The following is a 21,245-nucleotide window of genomic DNA, read 5'->3' as shown; positions in this document are numbered from 1 at the left end:
CCCTTTTGGGTTGGTTTGTAGACCAGGCGTGCAGCTGCATTCTGGATCATTTGAAGGGGTTTTACCGCGCAGGCTGGGAGACCTGTCAGGAGGGCATTACAGTAGTCAAGTTGAGAGATGACTATTGCCTGTACCAGCAGTTGGGTAGCATCTTGAGTCAAGTAGGTCCTGATTTTCTGTATGTTGTATAGCGCGTAGCGGCACGACCTGGCTACTGCGGCTACATGATCGGAGAAGGTCAGTTGGTTGTCGAGAACGACTCCTAAGTTTCTTGCAGTCCTGGTGGGTGCAACAGACAAGGAGTCGATTTTGATGTTGATGTCATGATGTATTGTAGGTTTGGCTGGGAGGACCAGCAACTCTGTTTTAGAGAGGTTTAACTGGAGGTGGTGTGCCTTCATCCATGTTGATATGTCTGAGAGGCAGTTTGAGATTTGTGTCGAGACTAAGGGGTCATCCTGTGGAAAGGACAGATAAAAGCTGTGTGTCATCAGCATAGCAGTGGTATGAGAAGCCATGCGAACGGATGATCTGTCCCAGGGAGGTGGTGTAGATAGCAAAGAGCAGGGGGCCCAGCACTGAGCCCAGGGGGACCCCTGTGGAGAGGAAGTAAGATGCGGAAAGCTGTCCAAGCCATGATACTTTAAACGAGCGTCCTCTGAGGTAGTATTCAAACCAGGAAAGAGCTGAGCCAGAGATGCCCATGTCTGAGAGTATAGAGAGAAGGATGCTGTGATTTACCGTGTCAAAGGCAGCCGATAAGTCAAGCAGAATGAGTACTGATGACTGAGTGTTCGCCCTGGCCTCCTTTAAGGCTTCTGTTACAGCCAGCAGAGCTGTTACGGTGGAGTGGCCGGTTTTGAACCCAGATTGATTTGGATCCAGAACATTGTTCTGTGAAAAGAATTCTGAGACTTGTTTGGAAACTGCTCGCTCTATACCTTTGTATAGGAAAGGCAGTAGCGAAACAGGACGGTAGTTCTCAACTTGAGCCGTGTCGAGTGAAGGTTTCTTAAGTAGAGGTGCAACCTGGGCCGCCCTGAACGCTGCTGGGAACGTGCCGAATGTTAGGGAGGCATTGATCACATGCGTGATGGCTGGTGTGACAGTCGGGCCGATGGACTGAAGCAGGTTCGGTAGTATAGGGTCCAACGCACACGTGGTAGGACGGCTGCATGTCAGGAGTCTAGTTACCTCACTCTCGGAGAGAGGCGCGAATGTTGAAAAGGATGTTCCAGCAGCCGAGGTTGAGAGGTTTCAGCATCTGCACCTGATGAAGAGAATTGAAGAGAGTTATCTGATGAAGAGAATTGACTGCTGATTGCTGCCAATTTGTTTGTAAGAAATGAGGCAAGGGTGTCTGCATATTACTTCGATATTGATAACTATTCATAATTTGATTACCTAAAAAGATTAAGCATTTTTTCTGCACTGCACTCATTCATCGGTTTGGAGCTATTGGCATGCAATCTGTGAATCTGACTTCCGGTCGTTTCACAGCTTTATCTACTGTGCTAATGAGAAGGCGTCATTAGGTGTTTCCTTAAGGTTGATTTGGCTGACTGTTCACACTGCCTTTGTGTCCAAGTGTCCAAATCGGATATGGCTCTGTTCAGACTGGGTCACATTAGTAACAGATCTGACAGGTTGCTGTAGCAACGAAAACAAACGTTTCTGCCATCAGGAGGAAATACTTGCTAATTTGATGTGATTAAACATAGAACAATAAAACTAGGTGAGTGTTCATTGAATGCATGCATGCGTGTGTGCATTTGCGCGACAGAAACCGAAACTAATCGGTGGCAAGCTCCGCTTCAAACTGTTGGAAAGCTATTTCATTATTTAATGGCATTTAATAGAACAACGTGGATCTTGCAACTTCCATAGAAACAGAGCAGAGACTGTATAATGCACTATTTAGCATTGAGTATTGTTAAGTCAAATTTAATATAACATGGTCAAAAGACATAGCTGTACCGTTGCTCCACAACTCGAAATAGGTGGGCGGTCACGTCACGGACAGTCAAAACCGATCTGAGGTTTGGGACCTGTTCAGACTGAGACACATCTGTCCATATCCGATACAAATGGGATATGAAACTACCTCCTGGATGTGGTTTGGATTTCATGTGATCTGTCACTGTTCAGACTTCAAAAGTGACATCCTATTCAAATCTGAATGGGCTAAAAATCGGATTTTGGCTGGCAGTCTGAACGCAGCTTAAATACTTACTAGGGTCAGAGTAATATCTCCACAGTCCCAATACCCAATGCCATTTGTGAAATTCTGTGTGAAATGTCCTGACTGTGTGAAATGTCCTTACATACAATTGAGAATTATTAATTATTATTAACTTTTATCATTTACTTTATGCTTTTCTATATCTAGAATCTAATGTGAAGCCCTTGAAGGGGATCAAAGTCCTTGACCTTACAAGGTAAGACTAGCATGAATCAGGCTTGTGCACAATTCCGAATTTTAGAATTGGCCTCCATTCAATTCATGAATTGGAATTTGAATTGAATTGGCCCCACCCCACAGGAAGTTGAATTTGAATTGGAATGACAGTAAGTGGAATTCAATTCATGGCCATTCAAAACAATTCCACCGTCACATAACAGGAAGAATGTGTTGAATCTCACACACATTCAGTTTTGGGAAGGTTACTTTTGAAACGTAATTGATTACTGTTTTGAATTTTAAGTTGTGTGTTTATTGTGATTGTCATTTTTTTTTAACTTCATTGTTAAACACTACCCTTAAATGATGGATATTCATTTTGAATGTCATTGAATTTCGTTTCTACTTCCTTTAATTCAAATTCGAATTGTAATTCTACATCCTGTTTTTGACCTCAATTCAAGTTCAATTCAAACTCAAGAGTTGAAATGGAATTTAGGAGTCATTCTCAATTCAATTCTGAATTTTGCACAAGCCTGGCATGAATCAATGCCTGTGTTTAAGTTTCTTATACTTACAGAACTTTAGAAAACACACATCTTTCAAATATGCTTGATGTTTTTCCTCTAAAACTAGTCTTTGCCACAGAAGTACTTAAAGTTGCTCTAAGCCGTAACGCGGTTTCTAAGCAAAAACATTTTTGTCACATGGGGGGGAATTTTCCCCTTCGCGCGTAAATAGCGTGTAAGCTTTTATTTACGTGTTTTAGTTACGCACTTCTGTTTTACGCGTATTCTGCCGTCCCAGTTTTGGACACACCCATATTGCATGTTAAAAATCAAGGCGGCCTTATGAAAGAGGTGTGATTTATTTAAAAAAGAACCAGACTTATCCACCACCTCCTTAATTTATGTTGATATAAAAACGTGGAACGTGGACTTTCTCATTGACCTTCTGAATGCCATTTAATCCAGAAAGAACACCAACCAGTCTTTGATTTTGAAAACGTAAGCAATGTGAACTGAATAAAAAACGGCCTACAATAAAACGGTGTCATCAAAACGGTGTAACAAAGAAAAGACTTAACAAAATGTAACTTTTGCTTCAAAGTTTGTTTATAAAGAGTTCAGACGTGCTCGATGTGTGTAGATTCATAATTCAAAAACTCACTGTTGACAAAGAAAGTTTCGCTGGCAGCTGCTTCTAAGAATGTAAATGTATCTATGCTAATGATTCTGACACTTGCAGCTTCAAATACAGTAGAGAGACTGGCATAACATCAATCTCCATTACAAATGAATTAAGAGACAGGGGAATATAAACTATGCTAATCGGCAATAGTGCAGTCTGTGCAAATGTATGGATGAATTCAAGTTGGAAAGAAATGGACAGATACGAACGAAGTATGTATCATGACTGCATGTCAAATTAAAACTGAAGATGCACAGGTGGCAAGCTCCAATATCCAAAGAGGGTGATCATAACTGGATTTTCACTATTTCACAATGTAACCTCATGGATAAGATAATGTCAGGAAATAACAAATGAAGGGGAAAAACATGAAGAACAAGAATCCCGCACATCGTCCACCACGCATGCAAACATCCACCCACCCCCCCACCCCCCCCCCCCCCCAGGCGAACATAAGACCGCCCTAATAACATGCAGGTTCGGCTTATGCCGGAAAAACACTGGTCAATGGAGAGGGAGAGAAATGCTTATTAGACCTACCTTCTTTCAATGAAACAGCAGTGTCTGCTCAACTTATCATGGATATGCTTCATAGGCCAAGTCACAAAAACGAACGCAATGTTTAGAACAGTTTGCCATTAGCTAAACGGGGATGCCTTTGCTAGCCAAAAAGTAGGCTAGTTATTTTGAACATTTCCATTACGTTAAAGCGTAAGTTTGGCGGAAAATGAAAATAAAGCTATTTTCTGAATGAAAATACATCAACTAAGCCGTGGAGGAAGTAATTTTCGTTCATCACGCAGTACAGAGCTAGCACGGGCAGCAGCTACAGTCCAAAATCGCTAACAGTGGGTTAGCATGGGGCCCGAAGCCACACGCTTTCAAAATCGCATTTCTAAACCACTAACATTGCTCAAAACAGCGCCAAACCAAGTCAGCAGCTTGCTCTAGGTGTCTACACATAAAGCAAAGCACCAATCAGTCTGTAAACGTCGGAATAGTTTGTATACAGTTAGAATTAGTTCGAGACAGCAACCCCATCTGAAGCACAGAAACGTCACGCGAGATCTCACACGGGATCATTGCGTGATAATCACGGAGTTTCCTTCATGAGGAGCTGGAAGGGGTAAGTGTTCATAACAGTCTTCTTTTATAAACGTCGGGTTCATGAACCAAGTTATTGGTGCTTCGTTTTATGTGTAGACACCTAGAGCAAGTTGCTGACGAGGTTTGCCGCTGTTTTGAGCAATGTTAGTGGTTTAAAAATGTGACTTTGTCTACCCTTAGTCCCTTCCGACAATAGTTCCCGTGCTTCCGTGTGAGATCTCGCGTGACGTTTCTGTGCTTCAGATGGGGTTGCTGTCTCGAACTAATTCTAACTGTATACAAACTATTCCGACGTTTACAGACTGATTGGTGCTTCGTTGTCATGCAAGGGAATAATTGTGCATTACAACTAAGGATGCAAATGCAATAATGCCACCGACAACCAAAACCACCACTGCATGTAAACTAAATGTAACGTCTCATTGTGCCTAAATTAAATTAAATAGTTCCTCCTCTTTGCAAATGTAGGCTACGTGTTTTCATACAGATTAATTTAAAATGTTGCAATGTTGCAAAGACTGCTCCAGTCCATAGTGTTTCATTATTGCTTTACTCTTTATTAATTTAGGCTATGCCTATTTATTCATCATCTTCCATCCTTCACAGTCCGACATAGCGCACACATTCTCACTAGCTAAGACATGACACCTGTCACTCAACTCGTCATCGTAAGGGAGGTTTTTGCCATCATTCCCGTGTTATAATCATCAGCCAATCAAGGTGGTCACTTTAATCAAGCTTGTGCATGAGTAATGACGTCAACCATAGCAACGGAGTTGTCCTTTCTCCTTACTAAAAGTAGGTCTGAGAGGCTTTGTGAATAACTTTTAAGGGAAAAAACTCCTAGCTAAAATCTTTCAGCGCGATTTAGGAGTACTCTTAGTGGTAAGATAAAATGCTTTGTGAATACGGGCCCTGGACTGGTCCTTAGTATTAGTATTGCTGTTCATTGTTAAATCCGTGAAAGCCAACCAGCAGAGGAGACCAGGCAAACAGGCAACCGGGACAATATTGTGTGTATTCTGAAGCAGCAGCCCCAATAATGAACAATGAGGAAACACTGTACATAGGTAAACATTTTGAAATACTGTTCTTATCTCTTAATATTGGTATTTGCAGGGTATTAGCTGGACCATTTGCCACCATGATACTGGGTGACCTTGGGGCAGAAGTAATCAAAGTGGAGAGACCTGGTGAGTGAAACAGATAATTTTTTTTCAGGTGCTGCAGGCAAATCAGTCTGCCCATGTAGCAGTACTAGCCTGAATGAGTTCTTTTGGTGCTGCGAGCAATAAGCCCTTTTTCCATTAAAAAGTGAATTCGCTTAAAAACGATGCACATCAAAAAGTTAGTGCAACACATGTGATGGAAAATGACTTATATCGCTTTAACACTCAATTCGACGCGCTACGTTAATACGCTCGTTAGAAGTGGATTAGTGAGATTTAATTCGATACAAATGTGATGGAAAAGGTTTGGAGCGATGTAAGTTACTGTGACGTGAGCTCAGAATGTTTACAAAGTTACCGCAAAAACCTGAAATTTGTCTCGCGCACACTGTTAAGACGTTCAGTCAGTTCACATCAAGAAACATATCAGTTACACAATGGCCGAGGACAAACGACATACTTGGACAAAACCAAAGATATATATATTGACTAGATGTCGCCTTGTCTACTGCCGTTCATTCATAGGAAGGCGTCAATAGAGACGCCATCTTACAGCGGGGATCTACTCCACTTAAATGCATTGGCGTCAATATAGGCAAAGATCTATCGAAAATTAAATCACCATAAATCGTCAAAATCTCAAGCGATTTCGCAGTGTTTTGGTTTGTTTCAACTGACAACCGTGTATTTACATCGAGTCCAGAGAAAAACTAAGCTTTTTAAAATGATGAAGATAAACTTACCCGTCTAGCCCCATAGACTCCCATTCATTCTGCGCTAGCCCACGACCGCCTCTAGAGGAACTCTGAGTGAACACAACCAGGTTTGATACAATGGAAGGCGGGCTCTGGTTGAGGCTGCTGCTTGTCTCGTTGACTCAAGTTGTAATCTCACCAGAAGTTGCTGTTAGATGGTAAGTTGCTTGAACATTTACTTCTGTGCTTTAACGCGGTCGGATGCTACATAGGCTAATCATTACTTTTATAATCATGTGGCGATGCGTTTGGCGAATACGATGTAGGCTAGTTAGTCGGCAGGCCAAGACCCTAAAAAAAACTTTTGATGGCATTTTTTGTTAAAAGTTGGCAACCATGCTAGAAGTTATTAGTAGGGTCTGAGGTTCCAGAATCCAGTGGTTGCCAAAATCATATTTATAATTTAAGGTCAAATTTGAAGGTCAAAAAGTTGGAAACAATAGATTTGAATGGTTTGTCTTTTGGGGGGGCTCTATTTTCATGACATCCTTTTTAAAAGTTGGCAACCATGCTAGAAGTTATTAGTAGGGTCTGAGGTTCCAGAATCCAGTGGTTGCCAACATCATTTTTATAATTTCAGGTCAAATTTGAAGGTCAAAAGGTCGAAAACAATAGATTTCATGGTTCGTCTTTTTGGGGGCCTCTATTTTCATGACATCCTTTTAAAAAAGTTGGCAACCATGCTAGAAGTTATTAATAGGGCCTGAGGTTCCAGAATCCAGTGGTTGCCAAAATCATTTTTATAATTTAAGGTCAAATTTGATGGTCAAAAGGTCGAAAACAATAGATTTCATGATTCGTCTTTTTTTGGGGGGCTCTATTTTCTTGACATCCTTTTTAAAAAGTTGCCAACCATGCTAGAAGTTATTAGTAGGGTCTGAGGTTCCAGAATCCAGTGGTTGCCAAAATCATATTTATAATTTAAGGTCAAATTTGAAGGTCAAAAAGTTGGAAACAATAGATTTGAATGGTTTGTCTTTTGGGGGGGCTCTATTTTCATGACATCCTTTTTAAAAGTTGGCAACCATGCTAGAAGTTATTAGTAGGGTCTGAGGTTCCAGAATCCAGTGGTTGCCAACATCATTTTTATAATTTCAGGTCAAATTTGAAGGTCAAAAGGTCGAAAACAATAGATTTCATGGTTCGTCTTTTTGGGGGCCTCTATTTTCATGACATCCTTTTAAAAAAGTTGGCAACCATGCTAGAAGTTATTAATAGGGCCTGAGGTTCCAGAATCCAGTGGTTGCCAAAATCATTTTTATAATTTAAGGTCAAATTTGATGGTCAAAAGGTCGAAAACAATAGATTTCATGATTCGTCTTTTTTGGGGGGCTCTATTTTCTTGACATCCTTTTTAAAAAGTTGCCAACCATGCTAGAAGTTATTAGTAGGGTCTGAGGTTCCAGAATCCAGTGGTTGCCAAAATCATATTTATAATTTAAGGTCAAATTTGAAGGTCAAAAAGTTGGAAACAATAGATTTGAATGGTTTGTCTTTTGGGGGGGCTCTATTTTCATGACATCCTTTTTAAAAGTTGGCAACCATGCTAGAAGTTATTAGTAGGGTCTGAGGTTCCAGAATCCAGTGGTTGCCAACATCATTTTTATAATTTCAGGTCAAATTTGAAGGTCAAAAGGTTGAAAACAATAGATTTCATGGTTCGTCTTTTTGGGGGCCTCTATTTTCATGACATCCTTTTAAAAAAGTTGGCAACCATGCTAGAAGTTATTAATAGGGCCTGAGGTTCCAGAATCCAGTGGTTGCCAAAATCATTTTTATAATTTAAGGTCAAATTTGATGGTCAAAAGGTCGAAAACAATAGATTTCATGATTCGTCTTTTTTGGGGGACTCTATTTTCTTGACATCCTTTTTAAAAAGTTGCCAACCATGCTAGAAGTTATTAGTAGGGTCTGAGGTTCCAGAATCCAGTGGTTGCCAAAATCATATTTATAATTTAAGGTCAAATTTGAAGGTCAAAAAGTTGGAAACAATAGATTTGAATGGTTTGTCTTTTGGGGGGGCTCTATTTTCATGACATCCTTTTTAAAAGTTGGCAACCATGCTAGAAGTTATAAGTAGGGTCTGAGGTATCAGAATCCAGTGGTTGCCAAAATCATATTTATAATTTAAGGTAAAATTTGAAGGTCAAAAAGTTGGAAACAATAGATTTGAATGGTTTGTCTTTTTGGGGGCCTCTATTTTCATGACATCCTTTTAAAAAAGTTGGCAACCATGCTAGAAGTTATTAATAGGGCCTGAGGTTCCAGAATCCAGTGGTTGCCAAAATCATTTTTATAATTTAAGGTCAAATTTGATGGTCAAAAGGTCGAAAACAATAGATTTCATGATTCGTCTTTTTTGGGGGGCTCTATTTTCTTGACATCCTTTTTAAAAAGTTGCCAACCATGCTAGAAGTTATTAGTAGGGTCTGAGGTATCAGAATCCAGTGGTTGCCAAAATCATATTTATAATTTAAGGTAAAATTTGAAGGTCAAAAAGTTGGAAACAATAGATTTGAATGGTTTGTCTTTTGGGGGGGCTCTATTTTCATGACATCCTTTTTAAAAGTTGGCAACCATGCTAGAAGTTATTAGTAGGGTCTGAGGTTCCAGAATCCAGTGGTTGCCAACATCATTTTTATAATTTCAGGTCAAATTTGAAGGTCAAAAGGTCGAAAACAATAGATTTCATGGTTCGTCTTTTTGGGGGCCTCTATTTTCATGACATCCTTTTAAAAAAGTTGGCAACCATGCTAGAAGTTATTAATAGGGCCTGAGGTTCCAGAATCCAGTGGTTGCCAAAATCATTTTTATAATTTAAGGTCAAATTTGATGGTCAAAAGGTCGAAAACAATAGATTTCATGATTCGTCTTTTTTTGGGGGGCTCTATTTTCTTGACATCCTTTTTAAAAAGTTGCCAACCATGCTAGAAGTTATTAGTAGGGTCTGAGGTTCCAGAATCCAGTGGTTGCCAAAATCATATTTATAATTTAAGGTCAAATTTGAAGGTCAAAAAGTTGGAAACAATAGATTTGAATGGTTTGTCTTTTGGGGGGGCTCTATTTTCATGACATCCTTTTTAAAAGTTGGCAACCATGCTAGAAGTTATTAGTAGGGTCTGAGGTTCCAGAATCCAGTGGTTGCCAACATCATTTTTATAATTTCAGGTCAAATTTGAAGGTCAAAAGGTCGAAAACAATAGATTTCATGGTTCGTCTTTTTGGGGGCCTCTATTTTCATGACATCCTTTTAAAAAAGTTGGCAACCATGCTAGAAGTTATTAATAGGGCCTGAGGTTCCAGAATCCAGTGGTTGCCAAAATCATTTTTATAATTTAAGGTCAAATTTGATGGTCAAAAGGTCGAAAACAATAGATTTCATGATTCGTCTTTTTTGGGGGGCTCTATTTTCTTGACATCCTTTTTAAAAAGTTGCCAACCATGCTAGAAGTTATTAGTAGGGTCTGAGGTTCCAGAATCCAGTGGTTGCCAAAATCATATTTATAATTTAAGGTCAAATTTGAAGGTCAAAAAGTTGGAAACAATAGATTTGAATGGTTTGTCTTTTGGGGGGGCTCTATTTTCATGACATCCTTTTTAAAAGTTGGCAACCATGCTAGAAGTTATTAGTAGGGTCTGAGGTTCCAGAATCCAGTGGTTGCCAACATCATTTTTATAATTTCAGGTCAAATTTGAAGGTCAAAAGGTCGAAAACAATAGATTTCATGGTTCGTCTTTTTGGGGGCCTCTATTTTCATGACATCCTTTTAAAAAAGTTGGCAACCATGCTAGAAGTTATTAATAGGGCCTGAGGTTCCAGAATCCAGTGGTTGCCAAAATCATTTTTATAATTTAAGGTCAAATTTGATGGTCAAAAGGTCGAAAACAATAGATTTCATGATTCGTCTTTTTTGGGGGGCTCTATTTTCTTGACATCCTTTTTAAAAAGTTGCCAACCATGCTAGAAGTTATTAGTAGGGTCTGAGGTTCCAGAATCCAGTGGTTGCCAAAATCATATTTATAATTTAAGGTCAAATTTGAAGGTCAAAAAGTTGGAAACAATAGATTTGAATGGTTTGTCTTTTGGGGGGGCTCTATTTTCATGACATCCTTTTTAAAAGTTGGCAACCATGCTAGAAGTTATAAGTAGGGTCTGAGGTTCCAGAATCCAGTGGTTGCCAACATCATTTTTATAATTTCAGGTCAAATTTGAAGGTCAAAAGGTCGAAAACAATAGATTTCATGGTTCGTCTTTTTGGGGGCCTCTATTTTCATGACATCCTTTTAAAAAAGTTGGCAACCATGCTAGAAGTTATTAATAGGGCCTGAGGTTCCAGAATCCAGTGGTTGCCAAAATCATTTTTATAATTTAAGGTCAAATTTGATGGTCAAAAGGTCGAAAACAATAGATTTCATGATTCGTCTTTTTTGGGGGGCTCTATTTTCTTGACATCCTTTTTAAAAAGTTGCCAACCATGCTAGAAGTTATTAGTAGGGTCTGAGGTATCAGAATCCAGTGGTTGCCAAAATCATATTTATAATTTAAGGTAAAATTTGAAGGTCAAAAAGTTGGAAACAATAGATTTGAATGGTTTGTCTTTTGGGGGGGCTCTATTTTCATGACATCCTTTTTAAAAGTTGGCAACCATGCTAGAAGTTATTAGTAGGGTCTGAGGTTCCAGAATCCAGTGGTTGCCAACATCATTTTTATAATTTCAGGTCAAATTTGAAGGTCAAAAGGTCGAAAACAATAGATTTCATGGTTCGTCTTTTTGGGGGCCTCTATTTTCATGACATCCTTTTAAAAAAGTTGGCAACCATGCTAGAAGTTATTAATAGGGCCTGAGGTTCCAGAATCCAGTGGTTGCCAAAATCATTTTTATAATTTAAGGTCAAATTTGATGGTCAAAAGGTCGAAAACAATAGATTTCATGATTCGTCTTTTTTGGGGGGCTCTATTTTCTTGACATCCTTTTTAAAAAGTTGCCAACCATGCTAGAAGTTATTAGTAGGGTCTGAGGTTCCAGAATCCAGTGGTTGCCAAAATCATATTTATAATTTAAGGTCAAATTTGAAGGTCAAAAAGTTGGAAACAATAGATTTGAATGGTTTGTCTTTTGGGGGGGCTCTATTTTCATGACATCCTTTTTAAAAGTTGGCAACCATGCTAGAAGTTATTAGTAGGGTCTGAGGTTCCAGAATCCAGTGGTTGCCAACATCATTTTTATAATTTCAGGTCAAATTTGAAGGTCAAAAGGTCGAAAACAATAGATTTCATGGTTCGTCTTTTTGGGGGCCTCTATTTTCATGACATCCTTTTAAAAAAGTTGGCAACCATGCTAGAAGTTATTAATAGGGCCTGAGGTTCCAGAATCCAGTGGTTGCCAAAATCATTTTTATAATTTAAGGTCAAATTTGATGGTCAAAAGGTCGAAAACAATAGATTTCATGATTCGTCTTTTTTTGGGGGGCTCTATTTTCTTGACATCCTTTTTAAAAAGTTGCCAACCATGCTAGAAGTTATTAGTAGGGTCTGAGGTTCCAGAATCCAGTGGTTGCCAAAATCATATTTATAATTTAAGGTCAAATTTGAAGGTCAAAAAGTTGGAAACAATAGATTTGAATGGTTTGTCTTTTGGGGGGGCTCTATTTTCATGACATCCTTTTTAAAAGTTGGCAACCATGCTAGAAGTTATTAGTAGGGTCTGAGGTTCCAGAATCCAGTGGTTGCCAACATCATTTTTATAATTTCAGGTCAAATTTGAAGGTCAAAAGGTCGAAAACAATAGATTTCATGGTTCGTCTTTTTGGGGGCCTCTATTTTCATGACATCCTTTTAAAAAAGTTGGCAACCATGCTAGAAGTTATTAATAGGGCCTGAGGTTCCAGAATCCAGTGGTTGCCAAAATCATTTTTATAATTTAAGGTCAAATTTGATGGTCAAAAGGTCGAAAACAATAGATTTCATGATTCGTCTTTTTTGGGGGGCTCTATTTTCTTGACATCCTTTTTAAAAAGTTGCCAACCATGCTAGAAGTTATTAGTAGGGTCTGAGGTTCCAGAATCCAGTGGTTGCCAAAATCATATTTATAATTTAAGGTCAAATTTGAAGGTCAAAAAGTTGGAAACAATAGATTTGAATGGTTTGTCTTTTGGGGGGGCTCTATTTTCATGACATCCTTTTTAAAAGTTGGCAACCATGCTAGAAGTTATTAGTAGGGTCTGAGGTTCCAGAATCCAGTGGTTGCCAACATCATTTTTATAATTTCAGGTCAAATTTGAAGGTCAAAAGGTCGAAAACAATAGATTTCATGGTTCGTCTTTTTGGGGGCCTCTATTTTCATGACATCCTTTTAAAAAAGTTGGCAACCATGCTAGAAGTTATTAATAGGGCCTGAGGTTCCAGAATCCAGTGGTTGCCAAAATCATTTTTATAATTTAAGGTCAAATTTGATGGTCAAAAGGTCGAAAACAATAGATTTCATGATTCGTCTTTTTTGGGGGGCTCTATTTTCTTGACATCCTTTTTAAAAAGTTGCCAACCATGCTAGAAGTTATTAGTAGGGTCTGAGGTATCAGAATCCAGTGGTTGCCAAAATCATATTTATAATTTAAGGTCAAATTTGAAGGTCAAAAAGTTGGAAACAATAGATTTGAATGGTTTGTCTTTTGGGGGGGCTCTATTTTCATGACATCCTTTTTAAAAGTTGGCAACCATGCTAGAAGTTATTAGTAGGGTCTGAGGTTCCAGAATCCAGTGGTTGCCAACATCATTTTTATAATTTCAGGTCAAATTTGAAGGTCAAAAGGTCGAAAACAATAGATTTCATGGTTCGTCTTTTTGGGGGCCTCTATTTTCATGACATCCTTTTAAAAAAGTTGGCAACCATGCTAGAAGTTATTAATAGGGCCTGAGGTTCCAGAATCCAGTGGTTGCCAAAATCATTTTTATAATTTAAGGTCAAATTTGATGGTCAAAAGGTCGAAAACAATAGATTTCATGATTCGTCTTTTTTGGGGGGCTCTATTTTCTTGACATCCTTTTTAAAAAGTTGCCAACCATGCTAGAAGTTATTAGTAGGGTCTGAGGTTCCAGAATCCAGTGGTTGCCAAAATCATATTTATAATTTAAGGTCAAATTTGAAGGTCAAAAAGTTGGAAACAATAGATTTGAATGGTTTGTCTTTTGGGGGGGCTCTATTTTCATGACATCCTTTTTAAAAGTTGGCAACCATGCTAGAAGTTATTAGTAGGGTCTGAGGTTCCAGAATCCAGTGGTTGCCAACATCATTTTTATAATTTCAGGTCAAATTTGAAGGTCAAAAGGTCGAAAACAATAGATTTCATGGTTCGTCTTTTTGGGGGCCTCTATTTTCATGACATCCTTTTAAAAAAGTTGGCAACCATGCTAGAAGTTATTAATAGGGCCTGAGGTTCCAGAATCCAGTGGTTGCCAAAATCATTTTTATAATTTAAGGTCAAATTTGATGGTCAAAAGGTCGAAAACAATAGATTTCATGATTCGTCTTTTTTGGGGGGCTCTATTTTCTTGACATCCTTTTTAAAAAGTTGCCAACCATGCTAGAAGTTATTAGTAGGGTCTGAGGTTCCAGAATCCAGTGGTTGCCAAAATCATATTTATAATTTAAGGTCAAATTTGAAGGTCAAAAAGTTGGAAACAATAGATTTGAATGGTTTGTCTTTTGGGGGGGCTCTATTTTCATGACATCCTTTTTAAAAGTTGGCAACCATGCTAGAAGTTATTAGTAGGGTCTGAGGTTCCAGAATCCAGTGGTTGCCAACATCATTTTTATAATTTCAGGTCAAATTTGAAGGTCAAAAGGTCGAAAACAATAGATTTCATGGTTCGTCTTTTTGGGGGCCTCTATTTTCATGACATCCTTTTAAAAAAGTTGGCAACCATGCTAGAAGTTATTAATAGGGCCTGAGGTTCCAGAATCCAGTGGTTGCCAAAATCATTTTTATAATTTAAGGTCAAATTTGATGGTCAAAAGGTCGAAAACAATAGATTTCATGATTCGTCTTTTTTTGGGGGGCTCTATTTTCTTGACATCCTTTTTAAAAAGTTGCCAACCATGCTAGAAGTTATTAGTAGGGTCTGAGGTTCCAGAATCCAGTGGTTGCCAAAATCATATTTATAATTTAAGGTCAAATTTGAAGGTCAAAAAGTTGGAAACAATAGATTTGAATGGTTTGTCTTTTGGGGGGGCTCTATTTTCATGACATCCTTTTTAAAAGTTGGCAACCATGCTAGAAGTTATTAGTAGGGTCTGAGGTTCCAGAATCCAGTGGTTGCCAACATCATTTTTATAATTTCAGGTCAAATTTGAAGGTCAAAAGGTCGAAAACAATAGATTTCATGGTTCGTCTTTTTGGGGGCCTCTATTTTCATGACATCCTTTTAAAAAAGTTGGCAACCATGCTAGAAGTTATTAATAGGGCCTGAGGTTCCAGAATCCAGTGGTTGCCAAAATCATTTTTATAATTTAAGGTCAAATTTGATGGTCAAAAGGTCGAAAACAATAGATTTCATGATTCGTCTTTTTTGGGGGGCTCTATTTTCTTGACATCCTTTTTAAAAAGTTGCCAACCATGCTAGAAGTTATTAGTAGGGTCTGAGGTTCCAGAATCCAGTGGTTGCCAAAATCATATTTATAATTTAAGGTCAAATTTGAAGGTCAAAAAGTTGGAAACAATAGATTTGAATGGTTTGTCTTTTGGGGGGGCTCTATTTTCATGACATCCTTTTTAAAAGTTGGCAACCATGCTAGAAGTTATTAGTAGGGTCTGAGGTTCCAGAATCCAGTGGTTGCCAACATCATTTTTATAATTTCAGGTCAAATTTGAAGGTCAAAAGGTCGAAAACAATAGATTTCATGGTTCGTCTTTTTGGGGGCCTCTATTTTCATGACATCCTTTTAAAAAAGTTGGCAACCATGCTAGAAGTTATTAATAGGGCCTGAGGTTCCAGAATCCAGTGGTTGCCAAAATCATTTTTATAATTTAAGGTCAAATTTGATGGTCAAAAGGTCGAAAACAATAGATTTCATGATTCGTCTTTTTTGGGGGGCTCTATTTTCTTGACATCCTTTTTAAAAAGTTGCCAACCATGCTAGAAGTTATTAGTAGGGTCTGAGGTTCCAGAATCCAGTGGTTGCCAAAATCATATTTATAATTTAAGGTCAAATTTGAAGGTCAAAAAGTTGGAAACAATAGATTTGAATGGTTTGTCTTTTGGGGGGGCTCTATTTTCATGACATCCTTTTTAAAAGTTGGCAACCATGCTAGAAGTTATTAGTAGGGTCTGAGGTTCCAGAATCCAGTGGTTGCCAACATCATTTTTATAATTTCAGGTCAAATTTGAAGGTCAAAAGGTCGAAAACAATAGATTTCATGGTTCGTCTTTTTGGGGGCCTCTATTTTCATGACATCCTTTTAAAAAAGTTGGCAACCATGCTAGAAGTTATTAATAGGGCCCGAGGTTCCAGAATCCAGTGGTTGCCAAAATCATTTTTATAATTTAAGGTCAAATTTGATGGTCAAAAGGTCGAAAACAATAGATTTCATGATTCGTCTTTTTTGGGGGGCTCTATTTTCTTGACATCCTTTTTAAAAAGTTGCCAACCATGCTAGAAGTTATTAGTAGGGTCTGAGGTTCCAGAATCCAGTGGTTGCCAAAATCATATTTATAATTTAAGGTCAAATTTGAAGGTCAAAAAGTTGGAAACAATAGATTTGAATGGTTTGTCTTTTGGGGGGGCTCTATTTTCATGACATCCTTTTTAAAAGTTGGCAACCATGCTAGAAGTTATTAGTAGGGTCTGAGGTTCCAGAATCCAGTGGTTGCCAACATCATTTTTATAATTTCAGGTCAAATTTGAAGGTCAAAAGGTCGAAAACAATAGATTTCATGGTTCGTCTTTTTGGGGGCCTCTATTTTCATGACATCCTTTTAAAAAAGTTGGCAACCATGCTAGAAGTTATTAATAGGGCCTGAGGTTCCAGAATCCAGTGGTTGCCAAAATCATTTTTATAATTTAAGGTCAAATTTGATGGTCAAAAGGTCGAAAACAATAGATTTCATGATTCGTCTTTTTTGGGGGGCTCTATTTTCTTGACATCCTTTTTAAAAAGTTGCCAACCATGCTAGAAGTTATTAGTAGGGTCTGAGGTTCCAGAATCCAGTGGTTGCCAAAATCATATTTATAATTTAAGGTCAAATTTGAAGGTCAAAAAGTTGGAAACAATAGATTTGAATGGTTTGTCTTTTGGGGGGGCTCTATTTTCATGACATCCTTTTTAAAAGTTGGCAACCATGCTAGAAGTTATTAGTAGGGTCTGAGGTTCCAGAATCCAGTGGTTGCCAACATCATTTTTATAATTTCAGGTCAAATTTGAAGGTCAAAAGGTCGAAAACAATAGATTTCATGGTTCGTCTTTTTGGGGGCCTCTATTTTCATGACATCCTTTTAAAAAAGTTGGCAACCATGCTAGAAGTTATTAATAGGGCCTGAGGTTCCAGAATCCAGTGGTTGCCAAAATCATTTTTATAATTTAAGGTCAAATTTGATGGTCAAAAGGTCGAAAACAATAGATTTCATGATTCGTCTTTTTTTGGGGGGCTCTATTTTCTTGACATCCTTTTTAAAAAGTTGCCAACCATGCTAGAAGTTATTAGTAGGGTCTGAGGTTCCAGAATCCAGTGGTTGCCAAAATCATATTTATAATTTAAGGTCAAATTTGAAGGTCAAAAAGTTGGAAACAATAGATTTGAATGGTTTGTCTTTTGGGGGGGCTCTATTTTCATGACATCCTTTTTAAAAGTTGGCAACCATGCTAGAAGTTATTAGTAGGGTCTGAGGTTCCAGAATCCAGTGGTTGCCAACATCATTTTTATAATTTCAGGTCAAATTTGAAGGTCAAAAGGTCGAAAACAATAGATTTCATGGTTCGTCTTTTTGGGGGCCTCTATTTTCATGACATCCTTTTAAAAAAGTTGGCAACCATGCTAGAAGTTATTAATAGGGCCTGAGGTTCCAGAATCCAGTGGTTGCCAAAATCATTTTTATAATTTAAGGTCAAATTTGATGGTCAAAAGGTCGAAAACAATAGATTTCATGATTCGTCTTTTTTGGGGGGCTCTATTTTCTTGACATCCTTTTTAAAAAGTTGCCAACCATGCTAGAAGTTATTAGTAGGGTCTGAGGTTCCAGAATCCAGTGGTTGCCAAAATCATATTTATAATTTAAGGTCAAATTTGAAGGTCAAAAAGTTGGAAACAATAGATTTGAATGGTTTGTCTTTTGGGGGGGCTCTATTTTCATGACATCCTTTTTAAAAGTTGGCAACCATGCTAGAAGTTATTAGTAGGGTCTGAGGTTCCAGAATCCAGTGGTTGCCAACATCATTTTTATAATTTCAGGTCAAATTTGAAGGTCAAAAGGTCGAAAACAATAGATTTCATGGTTCGTCTTTTTGGGGGCCTCTATTTTCATGACATCCTTTTAAAAAAGTTGGCAACCATGCTAGAAGTTATTAATAGGGCCTGAGGTTCCAGAATCCAGTGGTTGCCAAAATCATTTTTATAATTTAAGGTCAAATTTGATGGTCAAAAGGTCGAAAACAATAGATTTCATGATTCGTCTTTTTTGGGGGGCTCTATTTTCTTGACATCCTTTTTAAAAAGTTGCCAACCATGCTAGAAGTTATTAGTAGGGTCTGAGGTATCAGAATCCAGTGGTTGCCAAAATCATATTTATAATTTAAGGTCAAATTTGAAGGTCAAAAAGTTGGAAACAATAGATTTGAATGGTTTGTCTTTTGGGGGGGCTCTATTTTCATGACATCCTTTTTAAAAGTTGGCAACCATGCTAGAAGTTATTAGTAGGGTCTGAGGTTCCAGAATCCAGTGGTTGCCAACATCATTTTTATAATTTCAGGTCAAATTTGAAGGTCAAAAGGTCGAAAACAATAGATTTCATGGTTCGTCTTTTTGGGGGCCTCTATTTTCATGACATCCTTTTAAAAAAGTTGGCAACCATGCTAGAAGTTATTAATAGGGCCTGAGGTTCCAGAATCCAGTGGTTGCCAAAATCATTTTTATAATTTAAGGTCAAATTTGATGGTCAAAAGGTCGAAAACAATAGATTTCATGATTCGTCTTTTTTGGGGGGCTCTATTTTCTTGACATCCTTTTTAAAAAGTTGCCAACCATGCTAGAAGTTATTAGTAGGGTCTGAGGTTCCAGAATCCAGTGGTTGCCAAAATCATATTTATAATTTAAGGTCAAATTTGAAGGTCAAAAAGTTGGAAACAATAGATTTGAATGGTTTGTCTTTTGGGGGGGCTCTATTTTCATGACATCCTTTTTAAAAGTTGGCAACCATGCTAGAAGTTATTAGTAGGGTCTGAGGTTCCAGAATCCAGTGGTTGCCAACATCATTTTTATAATTTCAGGTCAAATTTGAAGGTCAAAAGGTCGAAAACAATAGATTTCATGGTTCGTCTTTTTGGGGGCCTCTATTTTCATGACATCCTTTTAAAAAAGTTGGCAACCATGCTAGAAGTTATTAATAGGGCCTGAGGTTCCAGAATCCAGTGGTTGCCAAAATCATTTTTATAATTTAAGGTCAAATTTGATGGTCAAAAGGTCGAAAACAATAGATTTCATGATTCGTCTTTTTTGGGGGGCTCTATTTTCTTGACATCCTTTTTAAAAAGTTGCCAACCATGCTAGAAGTTATTAGTAGGGTCTGAGGTTCCAGAATCCAGTGGTTGCCAAAATCATATTTATAATTTAAGGTCAAATTTGAAGGTCAAAAAGTTGGAAACAATAGATTTGAATGGTTTGTCTTTTGGGGGGGCTCTATTTTCATGACATCCTTTTTAAAAGTTGGCAACCATGCTAGAAGTTATTAGTAGGGTCTGAGGTTCCAGAATCCAGTGGTTGCCAACATCATTTTTATAATTTCAGGTCAAATTTGAAGGTCAAAAGGTCGAAAACAATAGATTTCATGGTTCGTCTTTTTGGGGGCCTCTATTTTCATGACATCCTTTTAAAAAAGTTGGCAACCATGCTAGAAGTTATTAATAGGGCCTGAGGTTCCAGAATCCAGTGGTTGCCAAAATCATTTTTATAATTTAAGGTCAAATTTGATGGTCAAAAGGTCGAAAACAATAGATTTCATGATTCGTCTTTTTTGGGGGGCTCTATTTTCTTGACATCCTTTTTAAAAAGTTGCCAACCATGCTAGAAGTTATTAGTAGGGTCTGAGGTTCCAGAATCCAGTGGTTGCCAAAATCATATTTATAATTTAAGGTCAAATTTGAAGGTCAAAAAGTTGGAAACAATAGATTTGAATGGTTTGTCTTTTGGGGGGGCTCTATTTTCATGACATCCTTTTTAAAAGTTGGCAACCATGCTAGAAGTTATTAGTAGGGTCTGAGGTTCCAGAATCCAGTGGTTGCCAACATCATTTTTATAATTTCAGGTCAAATTTGAAGGTCAAAAGGTCGAAAACAATAGATTTCATGGTTCGTCTTTTTGGGGGCCTCTATTTTCATGACATCCTTTTAAAAAAGTTGGCAACCATGCTAGAAGTTATTAATAGGGCCCGAGGTTCCAGAATCCAGTGGTTGCCAAAATCATTTTTATAATTTAAGGTCAAATTTGATGGTCAAAAGGTCGAAAACAATAGATTTCATGATTCGTCTTTTTTGGGGGGCTCTATTTTCTTGACATCCTTTTTAAAAAGTTGCCAACCATGCTAGAAGTTATTAGTAGGGTCTGAGGTTCCAGAATCCAGTGGTTGCCAAAATCATATTTATAATTTAAGGTCAAATTTGAAGGTCAAAAAGTTGGAAACAATAGATTTGAATGGTTTGTCTTTTGGGGGGGCTCTATTTTCATGACATCCTTTTTAAAAGTTGGCAACCATGCTAGAAGTTATTAGTAGGGTCTGAGGTTCCAGAATCCAGTGGTTGCCAACATCATTTTTATAATTTCAGGTCAAATTTGAAGGTCAAAAGGTCGAAAACAATAGATTTCATGGTTCGTCTTTTTGGGGGCCTCTATTTTCATGACATCCTTTTAAAAAAGTTGGCAACCATGCTAGAAGTTATTAATAGGGCCTGAGGTTCCAGAATCCAGTGGTTGCCAAAATCATTTTTATAATTTAAGGTCAAATTTGATGGTCAAAAGGTCGAAAACAATAGATTTCATGATTCGTCTTTTTTGGGGGGCTCTATTTTCTTGACATCCTTTTTAAAAAGTTGCCAACCATGCTAGAAGTTATTAGTAGGGTCTGAGGTTCCAGAATCCAGTGGTTGCCAAAATCATATTTATAATTTAAGGTCAAATTTGAAGGTCAAAAAGTTGGAAACAATAGATTTGAATGGTTTGTCTTTTGGGGGGGCTCTATTTTCATGACATCCTTTTTAAAAGTTGGCAACCATGCTAGAAGTTATTAGTAGGGTCTGAGGTTCCAGAATCCAGTGGTTGCCAACATCATTTTTATAATTTCAGGTCAAATTTGAAGGTCAAAAGGTCGAAAACAATAGATTTCATGGTTCGTCTTTTTGGGGGCCTCTATTTTCATGACA

At 37.8% G+C, this 21,245-nt stretch overlaps 1 protein-coding gene across 1 annotated transcript in view; it reads left to right on the top strand.

Annotated features, from left to right (window-relative positions):
* sugct (succinyl-CoA:glutarate-CoA transferase) overlaps positions 1 to 21,245 on the top strand; it is a 136,499-nt gene that overhangs the window by 16,570 nt on the left and 98,684 nt on the right. The window contains exons 2-3 of the mRNA XM_062521415.1: positions 2,390 to 2,438; positions 5,819 to 5,892. Of these exons, the coding sequence (XP_062377399.1) occupies positions 2,390 to 2,438; positions 5,819 to 5,892 (123 nt within the window). The remainder of the gene's footprint in view (positions 1 to 2,389; positions 2,439 to 5,818; positions 5,893 to 21,245) is intronic.

The sequence above is a fragment of the Sardina pilchardus genome, chromosome 19 (genome assembly GCF_963854185.1).
Source record: "Sardina pilchardus chromosome 19, fSarPil1.1, whole genome shotgun sequence".
Lineage (NCBI taxonomy): Eukaryota > Metazoa > Chordata > Actinopteri > Clupeiformes > Clupeidae > Sardina > Sardina pilchardus.
Note: the sequence above shows the minus strand (reverse complement) of the source record. Positions and strands in the feature narration are given on the sequence as shown.